This window comes from Vanessa tameamea, chromosome 20, assembly GCF_037043105.1.
Source record: "Vanessa tameamea isolate UH-Manoa-2023 chromosome 20, ilVanTame1 primary haplotype, whole genome shotgun sequence".
NCBI lineage: Eukaryota > Metazoa > Arthropoda > Insecta > Lepidoptera > Nymphalidae > Vanessa > Vanessa tameamea.
Window position 1 is genome coordinate 6462940 of NC_087328.1, and position 13890 is coordinate 6476829.

General features: G+C 30.6%; 1 protein-coding gene across 1 annotated transcript in view; it reads right to left on the reverse strand.

The window, feature by feature from the left end:
* Positions 1 to 13890, reverse strand: part of LOC113401575 (PAS domain-containing protein cky-1-like) — a 129367-nt gene that overhangs the window by 4001 nt on the left and 111476 nt on the right. The window contains exon 9 of the mRNA XM_026641545.2: positions 6628 to 6781. Coding sequence (XP_026497330.1) covers positions 6628 to 6781 — 154 coding nt within the window. The remainder of the gene's footprint in view (positions 1 to 6627; positions 6782 to 13890) is intronic.

Sequence of the window (13890 nt, forward strand, 5' to 3'; positions counted from 1 at the left end):
TCAAAAGATCTGTGCAAATTGTATTAACATATTCTTTAATGTGGTTTGTATGAATTTGAATTTGTATGAATATGAATATTTTGTATACTCTGTTTTTGTTAAATAAAGTGGGTCCTCTAGCTATATAAAATATCCTGATGCTATATTTTCCCAACATAATTTTATTCTTTAGATTATACTCGTCTATTTTCCTATTACAAAAGATTAATATTTCTTATCCTAAAATGAAAGGGTTATTTGCCGGCAAGAGTAAGATAAAAGATGTAAAATATATTTTTTAAGTTACTAATTATCTTTACAGTTCTGTTTCCTATCGAAACTCCTTTTATGTTCTGTAGAAACAATAATGTAATTGACGCCACCGGAGTATTGAATTTGTGGTTTTAAAGTAACCTTTAACGTTAACTCAAGCTTTCAACCTTTTAGATAGTGGATGCAGGGAAATGTCACATAGTTGGACTGAGCCCTGGACTAAAGATACAGTCGCATGAAAAGGTTTCTGAATTCGATATGAGATAAAAGCTACCTGCTGCTAAACAAATATTGCAGATAAAAGTTGACAGCAATAAATTTAAAGAAAATAATCAAAAAGGATTTGTTTACTATTAACAAATTCTTCCCTTTTGAATTTTACAAAATAATTGCTTAATATTTTTATGACGGATGTGCATGATTTTAATTGTATAGCATTATGTGACATTTACCCTTATAAGGCTTTTGTATGCGATAATACCTAAATCAAAGTTTAAATATGTTTTGGCCGACGACAAATCGTTTAGCATTCGTAGATAACTGCGAATCAAAGGGTAAGCGGATAAGCGAACTCAGTTTACACACGTTCTGCATAATAAACTTGACCTTCGTGAATTACTTAAACGTGATTTAATACCGTCTTTATGTACGTACGTTTCTGCTATAAAATTTTATTTTAAGATTATAGTTGTATTGACTAAGAATTTTAAAGGTATTGTAGTTTTTTTTGCTTTTTAGATATTATGTTATTTTACTTAATATATGTTTATAGTAAACGATAAAAGTTATATTCAAAAAATATTGTAATGATGAAAATTATGTAACTTACTCTAATTCTTAGTAGTCTTGTTAATATCACTAAATTCAAATAGTAACTAAAATGGAACCCGGTGGTAGAGCTTTGTGTAGGCCCCGTCTTTATCAATAGTTCTACCGCCAAACATCAATATTCTATATCGCTGTGTCTGTATTGCGGCTTGAATGGTGAGTTAGCTAGTTAATTACAGACATTTTAGATGCTATGGCTTACGGGGTATTGAAGGTAAGGTTTGGTGTAGATTTATAAATGTTTAAGCGAAGGTGTATACTTACCATCGGGTGCCCCATTTTGGTCGCCTGGCTTGGTATGTAATAGATAAAAAAAATATCATACGATTTCCAAATTTGTATTATTTTAATTATTAAATCTAAAAACAATTAGAGCCTCATGCCTTTCAGCTTTATCTTGGGTACGTTCTAGATCCGAACCTGGGACTTCGAAGTTTGCAGCCTAATAAGGAAAATATACCTACAAATATTATGATCCAACAATGTTGTCAAAATTTTAATTTGTAATAGAAAATGTCTCCAATAGGTCTCTTTGTCTTTTCACAATAAAGCCATTGCTGTATATACAAAAAGCTATTATTGAGAATCTCCGCATTTACACATTAAAAAAAAGTTATGATAAACATTTTTAAATGCTAAATAATACAGTTTGTGATCTTCATTGAAAATTCTTATTTCTTTCGACTAGAATAGTAATGTGCGTAATCTTGCCCTCGTTATGCATAACCGAGTTAATGGAATGTTGGAAACTCGTACCGTCCGATCCGCACGCCAATTTGTGCGTCCGCATCGGCCGAACGCATAAATCTCAGCGACATGACGTAGGCGGCCGGCATGTTGACAATTTGTTGTCGTTCACCGTAGTCACATTGGGCTACATGTGTAGTACCTACAGGTATCGTTCGTATGGATTTATTAAGACGTTACGACATATAAGGCTATCCGTAATAAAACTGCCTTTTAAAGGTTATGCAGACATAATAAATTAGATGCTTTGAGGAATTAAATAAATACAGTTAAAGGTTGTTTATTATGAATCGCTTTTACAATGTATTGCTTACAATGGACAAAAGTGTAATGTAAGTGGTAAACTAACACTAAACAAAGCGTAAGTTATTATTAAGATATATCATACACGGAGGATTATTAAAGGCAACAATATTTATCAGAGGAAAGCACGAAGCGACACGAGTAGGTTGCGCAAGAGCATGCGCAGAAACGTGACAAATGACGCAATCCCGTGAACAATGCAACCGAGCTTGAGACCAGAGTGGATTTATTGTATCAAGCTTAAAAAAATGGTACAATGTTAAGGTGGTTTAATGTTACCTATACATAAATTTTGATATAAAATAAGTTGATTTTTGAAAAATAAATCGTATATTAATTATAGGGCTCTGAACTAAATAGATATTGCTGTTTATAAAGTTTCGATTACACATTAGATAAGAAAATCTTCCTTGAAGTTAGAAAATTATTATTATCTGAGCGGATCAAACTGACCTTATGTTTATACTTTGTTAATGTTTAATATTGGTAAGTTAATACTATGTACATTATTATTTATCAAAATATCTATTCGCCGATGACTTAAGCCAAGTGTAAAATGGCCTAGGGCTCGCGCCCTCTGTACTCGTTGATTGTTTAGGTCACTCTGTCACCCACTCGCATTGATATTAATTTAGATTTACTATCTCGAGCGCCTACTGACGATTAATTTGAGGTCTTAGTCACCGCTCTAACGCATAATGAGCTTGTTCAGAATTATCTGCTAAATTAATAGTTGCGGTAATAGCTGCAGGCCGTGTTGTGATAAATTTAAATGTTCTAAGGGGTGCAATTATGCTGGACTCGAGTTCGAATTAATATCTAATGTTATGTGAAAGATAATTTTACCGATAAATTTCAACATGTTTTAAATGGCATGTTCTTTGATCAGACTAATTATTGTGAATTGATAAAACTGTTCCATAAAAAATCAGCGTAGTTATTTTTTATACTTTATAAGTTAAAAACTATTAATCGTGCAAAACGGAGAGACGGGCGGAGGTAGGTTGTTTAATAAACAAAGAATGCAACTCACATTAAATCCATTATAATGAGGAAGATATTTGCTTTTATTTTCACAAGGCAAGGTAAACGCTAGGCTGCAATATACAAACAAGATAGATCTAACATTCCATAGAATCAGGTGTTTTGGTGCATTTTCGCGCTATAAAATATTCTTGGAAGTAAATTCCGTGCCATCGATCAAACACGGAGCTTGGTGCTTGGCGCTTGGTGCTTGTTAAACACCGTTTCTCACATCACAATAGCCTGTGCGGGCATATTTCAAACCATCCCGATAGTAACATCGGATCGGCCCCGCTCTGACTTCATAAATCACCCCCTTACAATATTTATTCGTTACAACCTCTACTACGAGTTTTCGATGTTAGTAAATTTATTGAATAATCGATATGAGCAAGGAGAACCAACTTGTATATAAAATGGTATCAGTAAAAATTACGTCTCAATAGTCCAATGGACCAAAATTGCATAAAAATCACGGTGATAATCGCTACACCAACTTTACTTTTACTGAAGGGGAAAATAATCATTTCAATAATTTTATAAAATTAAGTTGTGAAGATTTTTAAAAGACTTAGTTAAACAGTCAATTACGTTAAATATATTTCTGAAATAAGTTTTACAACTATTAATGTAATCTTAGGTTTTACTAGAAATTCTTAAGATTTACCGTAGTTCGAGCTTTTACAGTAACATATATACTGATTGTGATAGTTCTTACTATCATTAGTAATGTCTTTCGGTAGAGCCTGAATAAAACTGTAATAAGTATCTCATTATTTATATGTAGCAAATAGTAAGGGTGTTCTTACGAGCATAAGACGTCATCTGCTATTGATCTCTCAATAGGAAAGTGACTGTTCTAAATTATGACACCCATTTTTCAAAGGTTCGCTCTACCGAATATTATAAGGTCGTTTAATAAACCGGCTTGAAGCCAATTAGCACAGCAGACACCACTTAGAGCGTTTAAAAAAACATTAGTACTAAATATGTGCTGTCTTGTAAACTACTCTACAAATCTTTCTCTGCGTTTAAACAATACTTTATGAGCTTTCGTTTTCATGAACGTACGGTCCTTAAATATTATGTTCCGAACTTATTTAAAGGCAGTTTATAAAAGATGACGTGTGAATATTGTTAAAGTATGTCTTTGAATCTGGAAATAAAAGGAATTTTTTTTAGGATGATAGAATTGGATAAATTAATTAATTAGAATTATAACATCGTATTTTATTCAACAATAACTTCAACATCTATAAACGTATATAAATATAAAAAAAAATCTTATTATGTAAATTGTTTACAAAAAGTCATTCAGAGCATCAAAGAAGCATTTAAATATTCTTAAAACTCTAACATACTTAAAAGTTTTGTTTATTAAAACAGTTATTTTTGTTAAGAACTTTGTCACATTTGCATGTTAACATATTTTTAATGCTCATAAATGTCAAACATTAACAAGTCATACTAAATAATAAAGAATTATTCGCATCTTCTTTATCTAATTATACGTTTATTAAAGCGAAAGAGCGATTTAATATATGGTTAAACGTCCAGTATTGCTTATCTTTAAATTACCATGAAATTATTTACATCGTTAAACAAATAAAATTCCTTACAAATTATTTTCAATTACATGTTAAATTCATAATCACAGCTGTTTCATATTATACATGATTACCTACTCGTAATCATGTCGAGGTTTTGACTAAACTATACACATAAAACTATTTAAATAACATGTTAAATCGTTATGATGAGTAAAATGGTTATTGAAGCCTACGATTGTGTTAAAGAATTCAAATAACATAATATCAATATATATGTGTAATCGATTGCGAAGTGAGTATTAAATTTAATGGTTATATTTAAAAATAAGTTAGCTCATTATTATTTCTTTTATGAAAAACAATAAAAAAGATCGAAACTTTGTTAAGTTATTGGGCCCCATTTATTTTTACTGTAAGTTAAGTGTAACTTAAGTGTGCTTTTTATGCTAAAGTAACATATTAATAGGGAATCATCTTCGTGTAGCTGTATTCGCGTTTAAGTCTATTGAATAAAGACTCAAGGTCTTAATCTGATATCTTAATTGAAAATGTTCTGACATCATTCCTATTTACACTTAAGGAATGTATGTAACTTTAGGATACTTTAAAAGCCTGTTTTTAAAATTTATAATCGTGGCTAAATGTACACGTGCCTTTACAACTCCGTATAAAAGTTTAATTTGCTGTTTGTTTAAATCATAGATATCATAAAATGGTCTGCGTGGAGTACATTTATATATTATTAAGAAAAAAAGGAGTTAGTAAAAGTCAAAAGGGAAATAAATTATAAAAGTGAAATTTTATTGTTTCTAAATTAATCAGATTTTTTTGCTGCTAACAATTACATGACCATTTCTCTTATAAATGTCTTGTAAGCATTTGCTCATCGCGCGGTCCGTGTTATATTCAGGTATGTTGTTTAAATAATAATTGCGCAGAGCGGCAAAGATGAAGTGATTTTACCCTTGATCGCTAGATTGCTGTGGTTTCGATGTATTAATGGCCAATAAGAGATTCCAAGGGAAAGGGCGATTACGTTGGATGTTTTGAGTGCTTTCATGATTTAGTTCTCATAATTTAGAGCCTGCGAGTGAGATGTTACTTGCGAAATTGCTTTGAGTTATTTAGTACACAATTTGTATCGGGAACCAATCAATTAAAGGTGTTTAATGAATAGCTATATTAGTGTCAAATTATGTATTATCAACGACAAATCTATGCTAATTTACAAACGGTTCAATTCGACATGACGATTATGAAATATTGTTTTTAGTGTGTTTAAAGGCGTATGCATTATACGTGAATTACAACATAATTACAGTTTCAAATATTATTGATTTATTTAATATGGCAAATATATAAATTTATAGTCGTTATTTTGTAATTAGCATAAAATTTATATTATGTATTTACAAAAGGCATTTGTTGACAAGATCGTTCATATATTTTAAACGAGATCCGTTTCCGTTAAGGTACAAAGTCTGTATCTTACTAGAAATATTTTATTTGATTTTAATAATTTTAATCAAAATAGTTTCATTTGTACATCAGTTCCACCAAAGTAAACGAAAACATACGAAAAATGTACGGTGTTTTTAAACATAAGTGGCGTGATTGTTTTTATATATAATCGCATTCTAGTTTATTATATATTTCATCAAAGTATTACTTTAATTGTTTTTTTTATGTAACAGGTAGGCGGACACCACCGCCCAATGACATCCGCGCTGTAAGACATATTAACCGTTCCTTACTTCGCTAAAGCACCACCAACCTTGGGATCTAAGATGTTATCTCGACAGAATACCTGATAAGTAGGTAGTACCAAGAATTTGCCAGTTCCGACAAGAAGTGCTATAATTGATAAAGCAGTTTTTTTTGTAAATAGTGGACGATTTTGATATTGTTATTTAGTTATAATTACCTCAACACCTGGTTAGTGCACACAATGACAGGGCGCTGCGAATTCTCCAGGTTGTCTTTGAGTTGCAGCACCGCATGCACCCATAGAAATTGTCCGCAACGTCGCTGCAGCCGCAGCAGGGCGATGCATGATCTTTCCTGCTCCGATTGCGTTACTGTTAAAACAAAAAAAATAAATTACTGTTGGTTAATGCTTTAATTATTTATGTGTCTAAATATACAAAGCGGAGAACACGACGAAAAAATAATGACCAACAGTTGGCCACTAAGTACACGCACGCTAGAAAAATGGTATGACGCTTGGCGAGTGTCAAGCGCAGCTTTTATGCACGCCAAGATAATAAAGATGGCTCGTTTTGTTTTAGTACTTTTTAGACCAGACGAATGTATTTAGCTTCGAATTTTACTTAAACATAACTTTGATAATACGTGGTGGTCCATGTTTATTAGCAAAGGTTCTATATAAAGTTTTTTATTAATGTTGTCTATGTGCTTGTATTATATAATATAATCCCACGCCATCAGAAGGAATAAGGGAACCCGTAAAAAAATATATTTTATAGGTATTTTGTACAATTTCATTTTTATTTTAGCCACGAAGCCTGTTTTATATTCTTTGGCGCTGTTAACAGAAACAACCAATTTCAACAATGACATACGTTAATAGTAAACTTAACGGTAGGAAGGGTTTTAATGAATTAATTTTTGTATAGGTTCACGAGTTCCACACTGCTTTAATTTATCTAAAACAAAATGGAAGCTAAAAAATAAACCACTGCATCAAAGAATGATCACTTCGGATAGTAATTACGCACCAAGACATTACAAACATATTTTTTATTATCTCTTAACTTTTTTACTATGATCATCACTTAAATAACAAGACAAAGGTTAGATAAAGTTACAAAAAGTATTAAAAAGGATACAACAGACATTAATCAAAGATATTAACACTCAATCGAAACTGAATTGTAATAATTGAATGTAACTATTATGAGATCATTGTTAATAAACGGATTATCGACCATACTTCCTAACAAGATGACAACTGCCGCAACTCAATGTCTTAAAACACATAAATGATACATTGTATTTTCAACTCTAATTCGTTACTATAAAGTATTTATTCTCTTAATCTAAAGTGTTATCACAATGATCATTTGATTACAATTTTACAACAGCTAGAAAAGGTTTGGACTTAAGTCGAATCTTACATGACTCTTTTGGTATTGAGCATAGAGGATATTTTAGGAAGAAGTATTTTAGTTTTTTTTTTATTGTGTATCATATATGGAACTCGTAAACTTTCCGTCTGTACGTAAATGGAATGAATTTGTTTGTTGATCAGTCACAAGATACGAAATCAAGTTTGAAATATTGTTTAACTTTTAAGTTTTCATACAATTTAAACGCAATGCTAATTTTGTTGTGTAATTAAATCACGCGAAGTATATTAGTATTAAAATATGAAAATTTTATGATCTGTTTGCGTCTTAAATCATTTTGTACAAGTCTACGTAATTGATTCGATATTTGCATGTACTCGCTAAAAATTAATTCATTATTTTCTAAGACATAGAGTCGGCGATAAGTGTCTTTGTTGCATATTTGTATAAATATTTTTACAAAACATTGAACTAATTCTAAAATATTTTTTTCAATCTTGAATCCATATTATAATAATATTTTATTTACTTGGTGATAGGGTTTTTTCTGGGTAGGTACCACCCACTCATCTTATACTCTACCGCCAAACAGTTATACTTAGTATTTTTGTGTTCCGGTCTGAAGGGTGAGTAAGCCAGTGTAACTATAATACTCCACCAACCTTAGTTCCCAAGGTTGGTTGAATATTGGAGATGTAAAGAATTATTAAATTTTCTTACGGCGCCAATGTCTATGGGCAGTGGTGACCACTTACCAGCAGGTAGCCTGTTTGCCCGTTCGCCTACCTATTTCATAATAATATAAAAAATCCGTAGGAAAAGCATGTATAGTACTAAGATAAATTCAGTAACAATCGTAACGAACTTGTACAATTTGTAAAATTTATTAATACGCAATATAACAATAATAACGCGTGTGTGTGTGTTTATAATTTTATATAAACAGACACACACTATAATATAATTTTGTTATTTTAAATTAAATAGCGGTTCAAGATTAGCACGGATTGAAGATAAATAATTCATGCGGTATTTTGTGATAAACTCTGACTGAGTGACTGTAACGGCAAAACTATTAATACTCAGATATCACTCTACATAACGATATATTATAGACCTCAAATATTTACAGGAAAGTGTTATAAAAATAAAAATACAAAAATTATATGCGATATGTCTAAAAGTTAGTTTATATATAAAAATAACCAATTGTGTTAACTCATATCAAATCGTGAGAAATTATTAAAATAGTCATTTAAAACTCGATATACATAAATTAGTAAAGCAAATAAGCGTTTAACGAGCTTTCAAGCTCGGTTCATGTTCGAGGTTTCGCGACCGTCGCATGAAACGGGGCTGTAATAAATATGGATAATACGGTGACCCCAACGTTCCCGCCTCTAACACTTATGTCTTTAGTGATAAGATCTATTTTATAATTGTGACTTAGGTCGTGTTGCCGATCGTATAACCTGAGGTCGCAATTAAATATGCATTCTATTAGCTTTACAGGACATCCGTGTGGGTTCGCATTGGACCTTCAATTACCTATTAATTCTACTTAATTCAATATATTATTCGATTGCTTAATTAATTAAAAATTATAGTCGTAAATATAAGTGATTTATTCGCTGCGTGTGGTCTACGTGAATATTAGTCCGAGCTCCGCTTAAAATAATTAAATGAACGAGAATTACAGAAATGTCGACAAATTCAGTACCCGTGCATTGAAGTTTGCGATTAATAGAAGTTTCCTAGTTTTAAAGGTACCCCATTCGTTATTCTTAACATAAATACCTATTAACCTGTTAATAAAATTTTCGGTACGAGCTTGTTTCATTTAAATTTTGCTCTTTCGTTTAGTCAATATTTAATTATATAGTATAAATTTGACATTATTAAACTGAAAACCTCTGCACATGTGACATTGTGGTGGATACACATATGGATTCTCATAAGCATCACCATCCTTACGACGTTTTCCTCCACCGTCGAGCACGAGATAAATTATAAATATACATAAAGCACATGAATTCAGTATGTTTGACTTTGAACTCAGAATCATCGGTTAAGATTCACGTCTTGGAATAACTGGGCCATCACTATTCTAGTATCTGTAATCATGAACTAAATCAAGATTACTTTCCTTTACATATTACATAAGTAAAGTCAAATAATTATACAGAATTTTAATGTAACTTTAGGCCGCATACAGAGTATATTGCGTGTAGAGAATACAATCAAAAACATTATATTATAAAATAGAATCATCTACAAAAAACGTAAAATAAATAAAATAATCGTAGGCGAGAACGGATTTATACCTGCCATAGTTTCAATGTTATCTTATGCTAATAATTACTGGAATTCCCACGAAACATGCCAATATCTGATTGCAATGCTCAATAAATCCAGTGTGACAGTTAATAGTCAAAGAATGGCATTAAAAGCAAATATCGTTCGAGATAATCTATCCGTAGCACTAAGTACGGTATTGGAAAGGTGACGGCTGTATTGTTTCCCTACGTTAGGGCTTCCATACAAGTATTAAGGCGATTTAAGAATACATGCAAAACTATCATATAATTATAAAGGAATTTGATTGGTTTATTTCGAAGCTGGTCAAATGTGACATGTTTTATGGCAGTATATTAACCAATGAAAGCGCTCTTACGACTTCGCATCAAGGCAAGAGATTTGTGCAAAACTGTTTGCTTATTACAAGGCTCTTACCCTCGCCATTTTGTCGTCTTTAAATGTGAATATGAATGAATTAATATATATAGTAATGAGTTTGAATTGTTGTATCCGTTTTTTATTTAAACACCCTATAAATATTTGTATGAATAATTGCTTAAATATTTGTAATTATAGTCTGTAAGAAGACTTAATTTTTCGTTGTTAAGTTGAGACTTCCATTCTCAAATACCCATTAATGGAATGAAATATAGACTATGTGTTGGTTTTAATGAGATAGGTAATCTTTTTGTAAATGGAAATATAATGGATAAACTTTAATGGTGTTTATTTTTGAACTTTACTTCAATTTAAAAAGGATTGCACTTTTTTTTGGGAAATATTGGATTTATTACTTTTTAAGATGTGAGCGAATTTTCACATCGATATATTTATACCGGAATAGACATTTTAATTCATCAAAATTAACATGTATATTTTACACGTACAAAAGGATAACGTATCTCGTTAAGCCCATATTTTATTCGATTAATTATAATTTGTAAATTAAAGAAATAAAATATTTTTATTTTTTTTTAATCTATAAACACGGAATATTGCTCTTTATATTCAATTATATTATATACGAATTCATGATAATGAAGCTACAATAAAGTACAATGAAAAGTAAGAATTGAAAACAAACCGAATCAAAGTTCAAGTTAAGGTCACTGCACACGGGACGGTCCTTGTCGACGCGATTATCGAATTATTCGAATGATGACTCGAACTAGCATACGATGGAAGCATGCTTGAATGGACATATTTTGTATATCAACAAATTTAATTTACTATTACTTTTGATAAAATCAAGAGAGATTGAACTCTATGATTAAGATTTAAAGGTGAGTGATGAACTTGACAGAGGTATCTAGCTTGTATAGAGTAATAAGGGTTAATGCCAGACGGTTATTTGTGCAATCTCGAATGTTGGTTTTAAAGTCGAGAAGAGATTGACGACTGCTATGATTGTGGTCGGCTCGGGTAACTAGTGTGCTTATCTTCAAGTTGTATTATCTATGTGTGTATTCCTAAGTGGGTTTGATTTGCGACTAGCATTTTCTAAGATCTACCTACGCGAACGAATAGCGTTGGGCAAATAAATCAGAAATAAATCGTTGTAATGAATATTTATAGTTTAAGTACCGTTTATATTTTTCATCCGAAATAATATATTATCTATGTATTCTGATCAAATATTTTGAGAGTTGCTATTGGCAGCTTAATTATATTCTTGCTCGTGGTTAAGTGGCGATTGTTTGCAATTTTTGTTGTCATTTGATTATATAAGATTCGTTTTCTCTTTAAACTTTGTGCCACGGAAACGTCTTCACACCCTCCTCATGTTCGAAAGTGTTCCAATTTTAAAGTCACGATCATTTGAATTTCATGTGTCGTTATTTTCTTAAACAATAGAGTGCAAAATTGTCAGGGTTACTTTGAAATTGTTGGGTTTTATTTGATTTAATCGCTCACGTTGAGGCAAACGTACACGAAAGTCACGCGTGCTAATGTGTCAACTTTCTCTCGATCGTGAAGGGTTAGATTTGTAGTTTCTATTTTTTAGGTTATCTGTGTGTAGTGACATGTGTCAAAACCATGTCATACTCGTGAGATCAATCGACAATAATTTAGGTTAGGTGTGTTTAATATCAGTTCATTTTGAGTATACGTGGATCTTCTATAAACCTGAAAATTTGTTTATATCTTAATGGTTTTGGATTATTAATCAGATATAACCTTTAATAAATAAATCAATTTGAAAGTTTCGATTGAAATGAGTCGCCATCATTTTTCATTAAAATAAAATGTCATTTAATAAAGCAATAACTATAAATTATTCAATTTGATATAATCATAGGTCATTTAGGTAAGTGAGGCAATGTTATTAATCAGAAATATTGGATAAATACTAACATAAATCTATTAGGGTTTGTAATTTGCCTTAGGCGCAGATTGACAGGTGTCTAGAACTCATGAATTGCGCATGCGCTGATGTACCCAGTCAACAAATATGAATTATTATTCTAAATGTATGTATTTATTTCATATAAAAATAACATATTATAAGAATAGATCCCACGGAATGCGGTTAAAATATCAGTATTATGAATCTAAATCAGAGAGTTATACTAAAGGTAGTAGTAATAGTCACAATTATTTTAATTCAATTTTCGAATTAAAAAAAATTGTAAAAATTAATATCATATATGCTAATCCATGGTTTATAACCACTAATGAGATTATCTTATACAAAGGTGTCTATGACTGCAAGCAACATTAGACAAAAATTATATAAATAGCTTATTATGGGCCACAAATTGAACGATAATTTATATGAATAGCTTTATTATAATTTTAATATTTAGATCACTTAACACTGTAGATTTTTTTGAACTTATGGGACATAATCACCTTACTTTTAATAACCAACAAAAAATACATCTTTAATCGTAGTCTATGCGAATCCTTAGCCGATATGTGTTTTATTTATAAAAAAAAAATAATACTCTTGTCCCCGCACAGCCTGCTCGAGACAAGATAATAATCACAAAAAAATGGAATTCGAAATGAGAACTATAAAACTTTATATCCTCTTACATCTCTGTCTTCGATATAAAAGAATGGAGTAAATAATAAATTTTTATAACGAATTATAGTTTCGAAGTATTGCAGAACAAATCCGTCAACAATTCATATAATATTTTATTAAACAGTTATTTGTAATGCGATCGAATAGATTCCGCTAACGGCCGGAACATTACAAAGCGTTTAGCATTTTACTGGCCACATTTAGAAATGTTAAAATGGTACAAAATAACGTGGGAAGGTGGATTTTATGACTTAGGATATTGAATCTGCTGAAATACATTATAATTTTTACAAATATATATTACAAGTAAATATGCATATTTTCTATTATATCATGTCTTAAGGTTAATTAATTATTATTATATATATTTTATTATTATCTGTGGTTAGTATAAGATGTCGTTTTAAGAAGTAAGATTGTAAATAATTTAATTTGTTTTTGTTTGCCTACGAAACAATTTGCTGACTTTTTTAAAATTTAATATCAATCTTTCTATAATATTCTTTTTCAAATATTAGTTTTCTATATTTAAAACATAAATCATTATACTCTAAAAAGTTTAAATAGTTAGTTTTTATTTGTAATAAAAAAAATACATGAAATAAAAAAATAAAATGTCATGCTTTCGAATCTATTTTAGTTGAATGAGCCTACCACTAGATCCGTATTTCGGTAACCTTCAAACAAACCGTTTTATTCGACTTGATTTAATGTTTCTGGGTACTCAATAAGCGATTGACATCTTGCGTTCTCCATTCTTTTTTTAAGA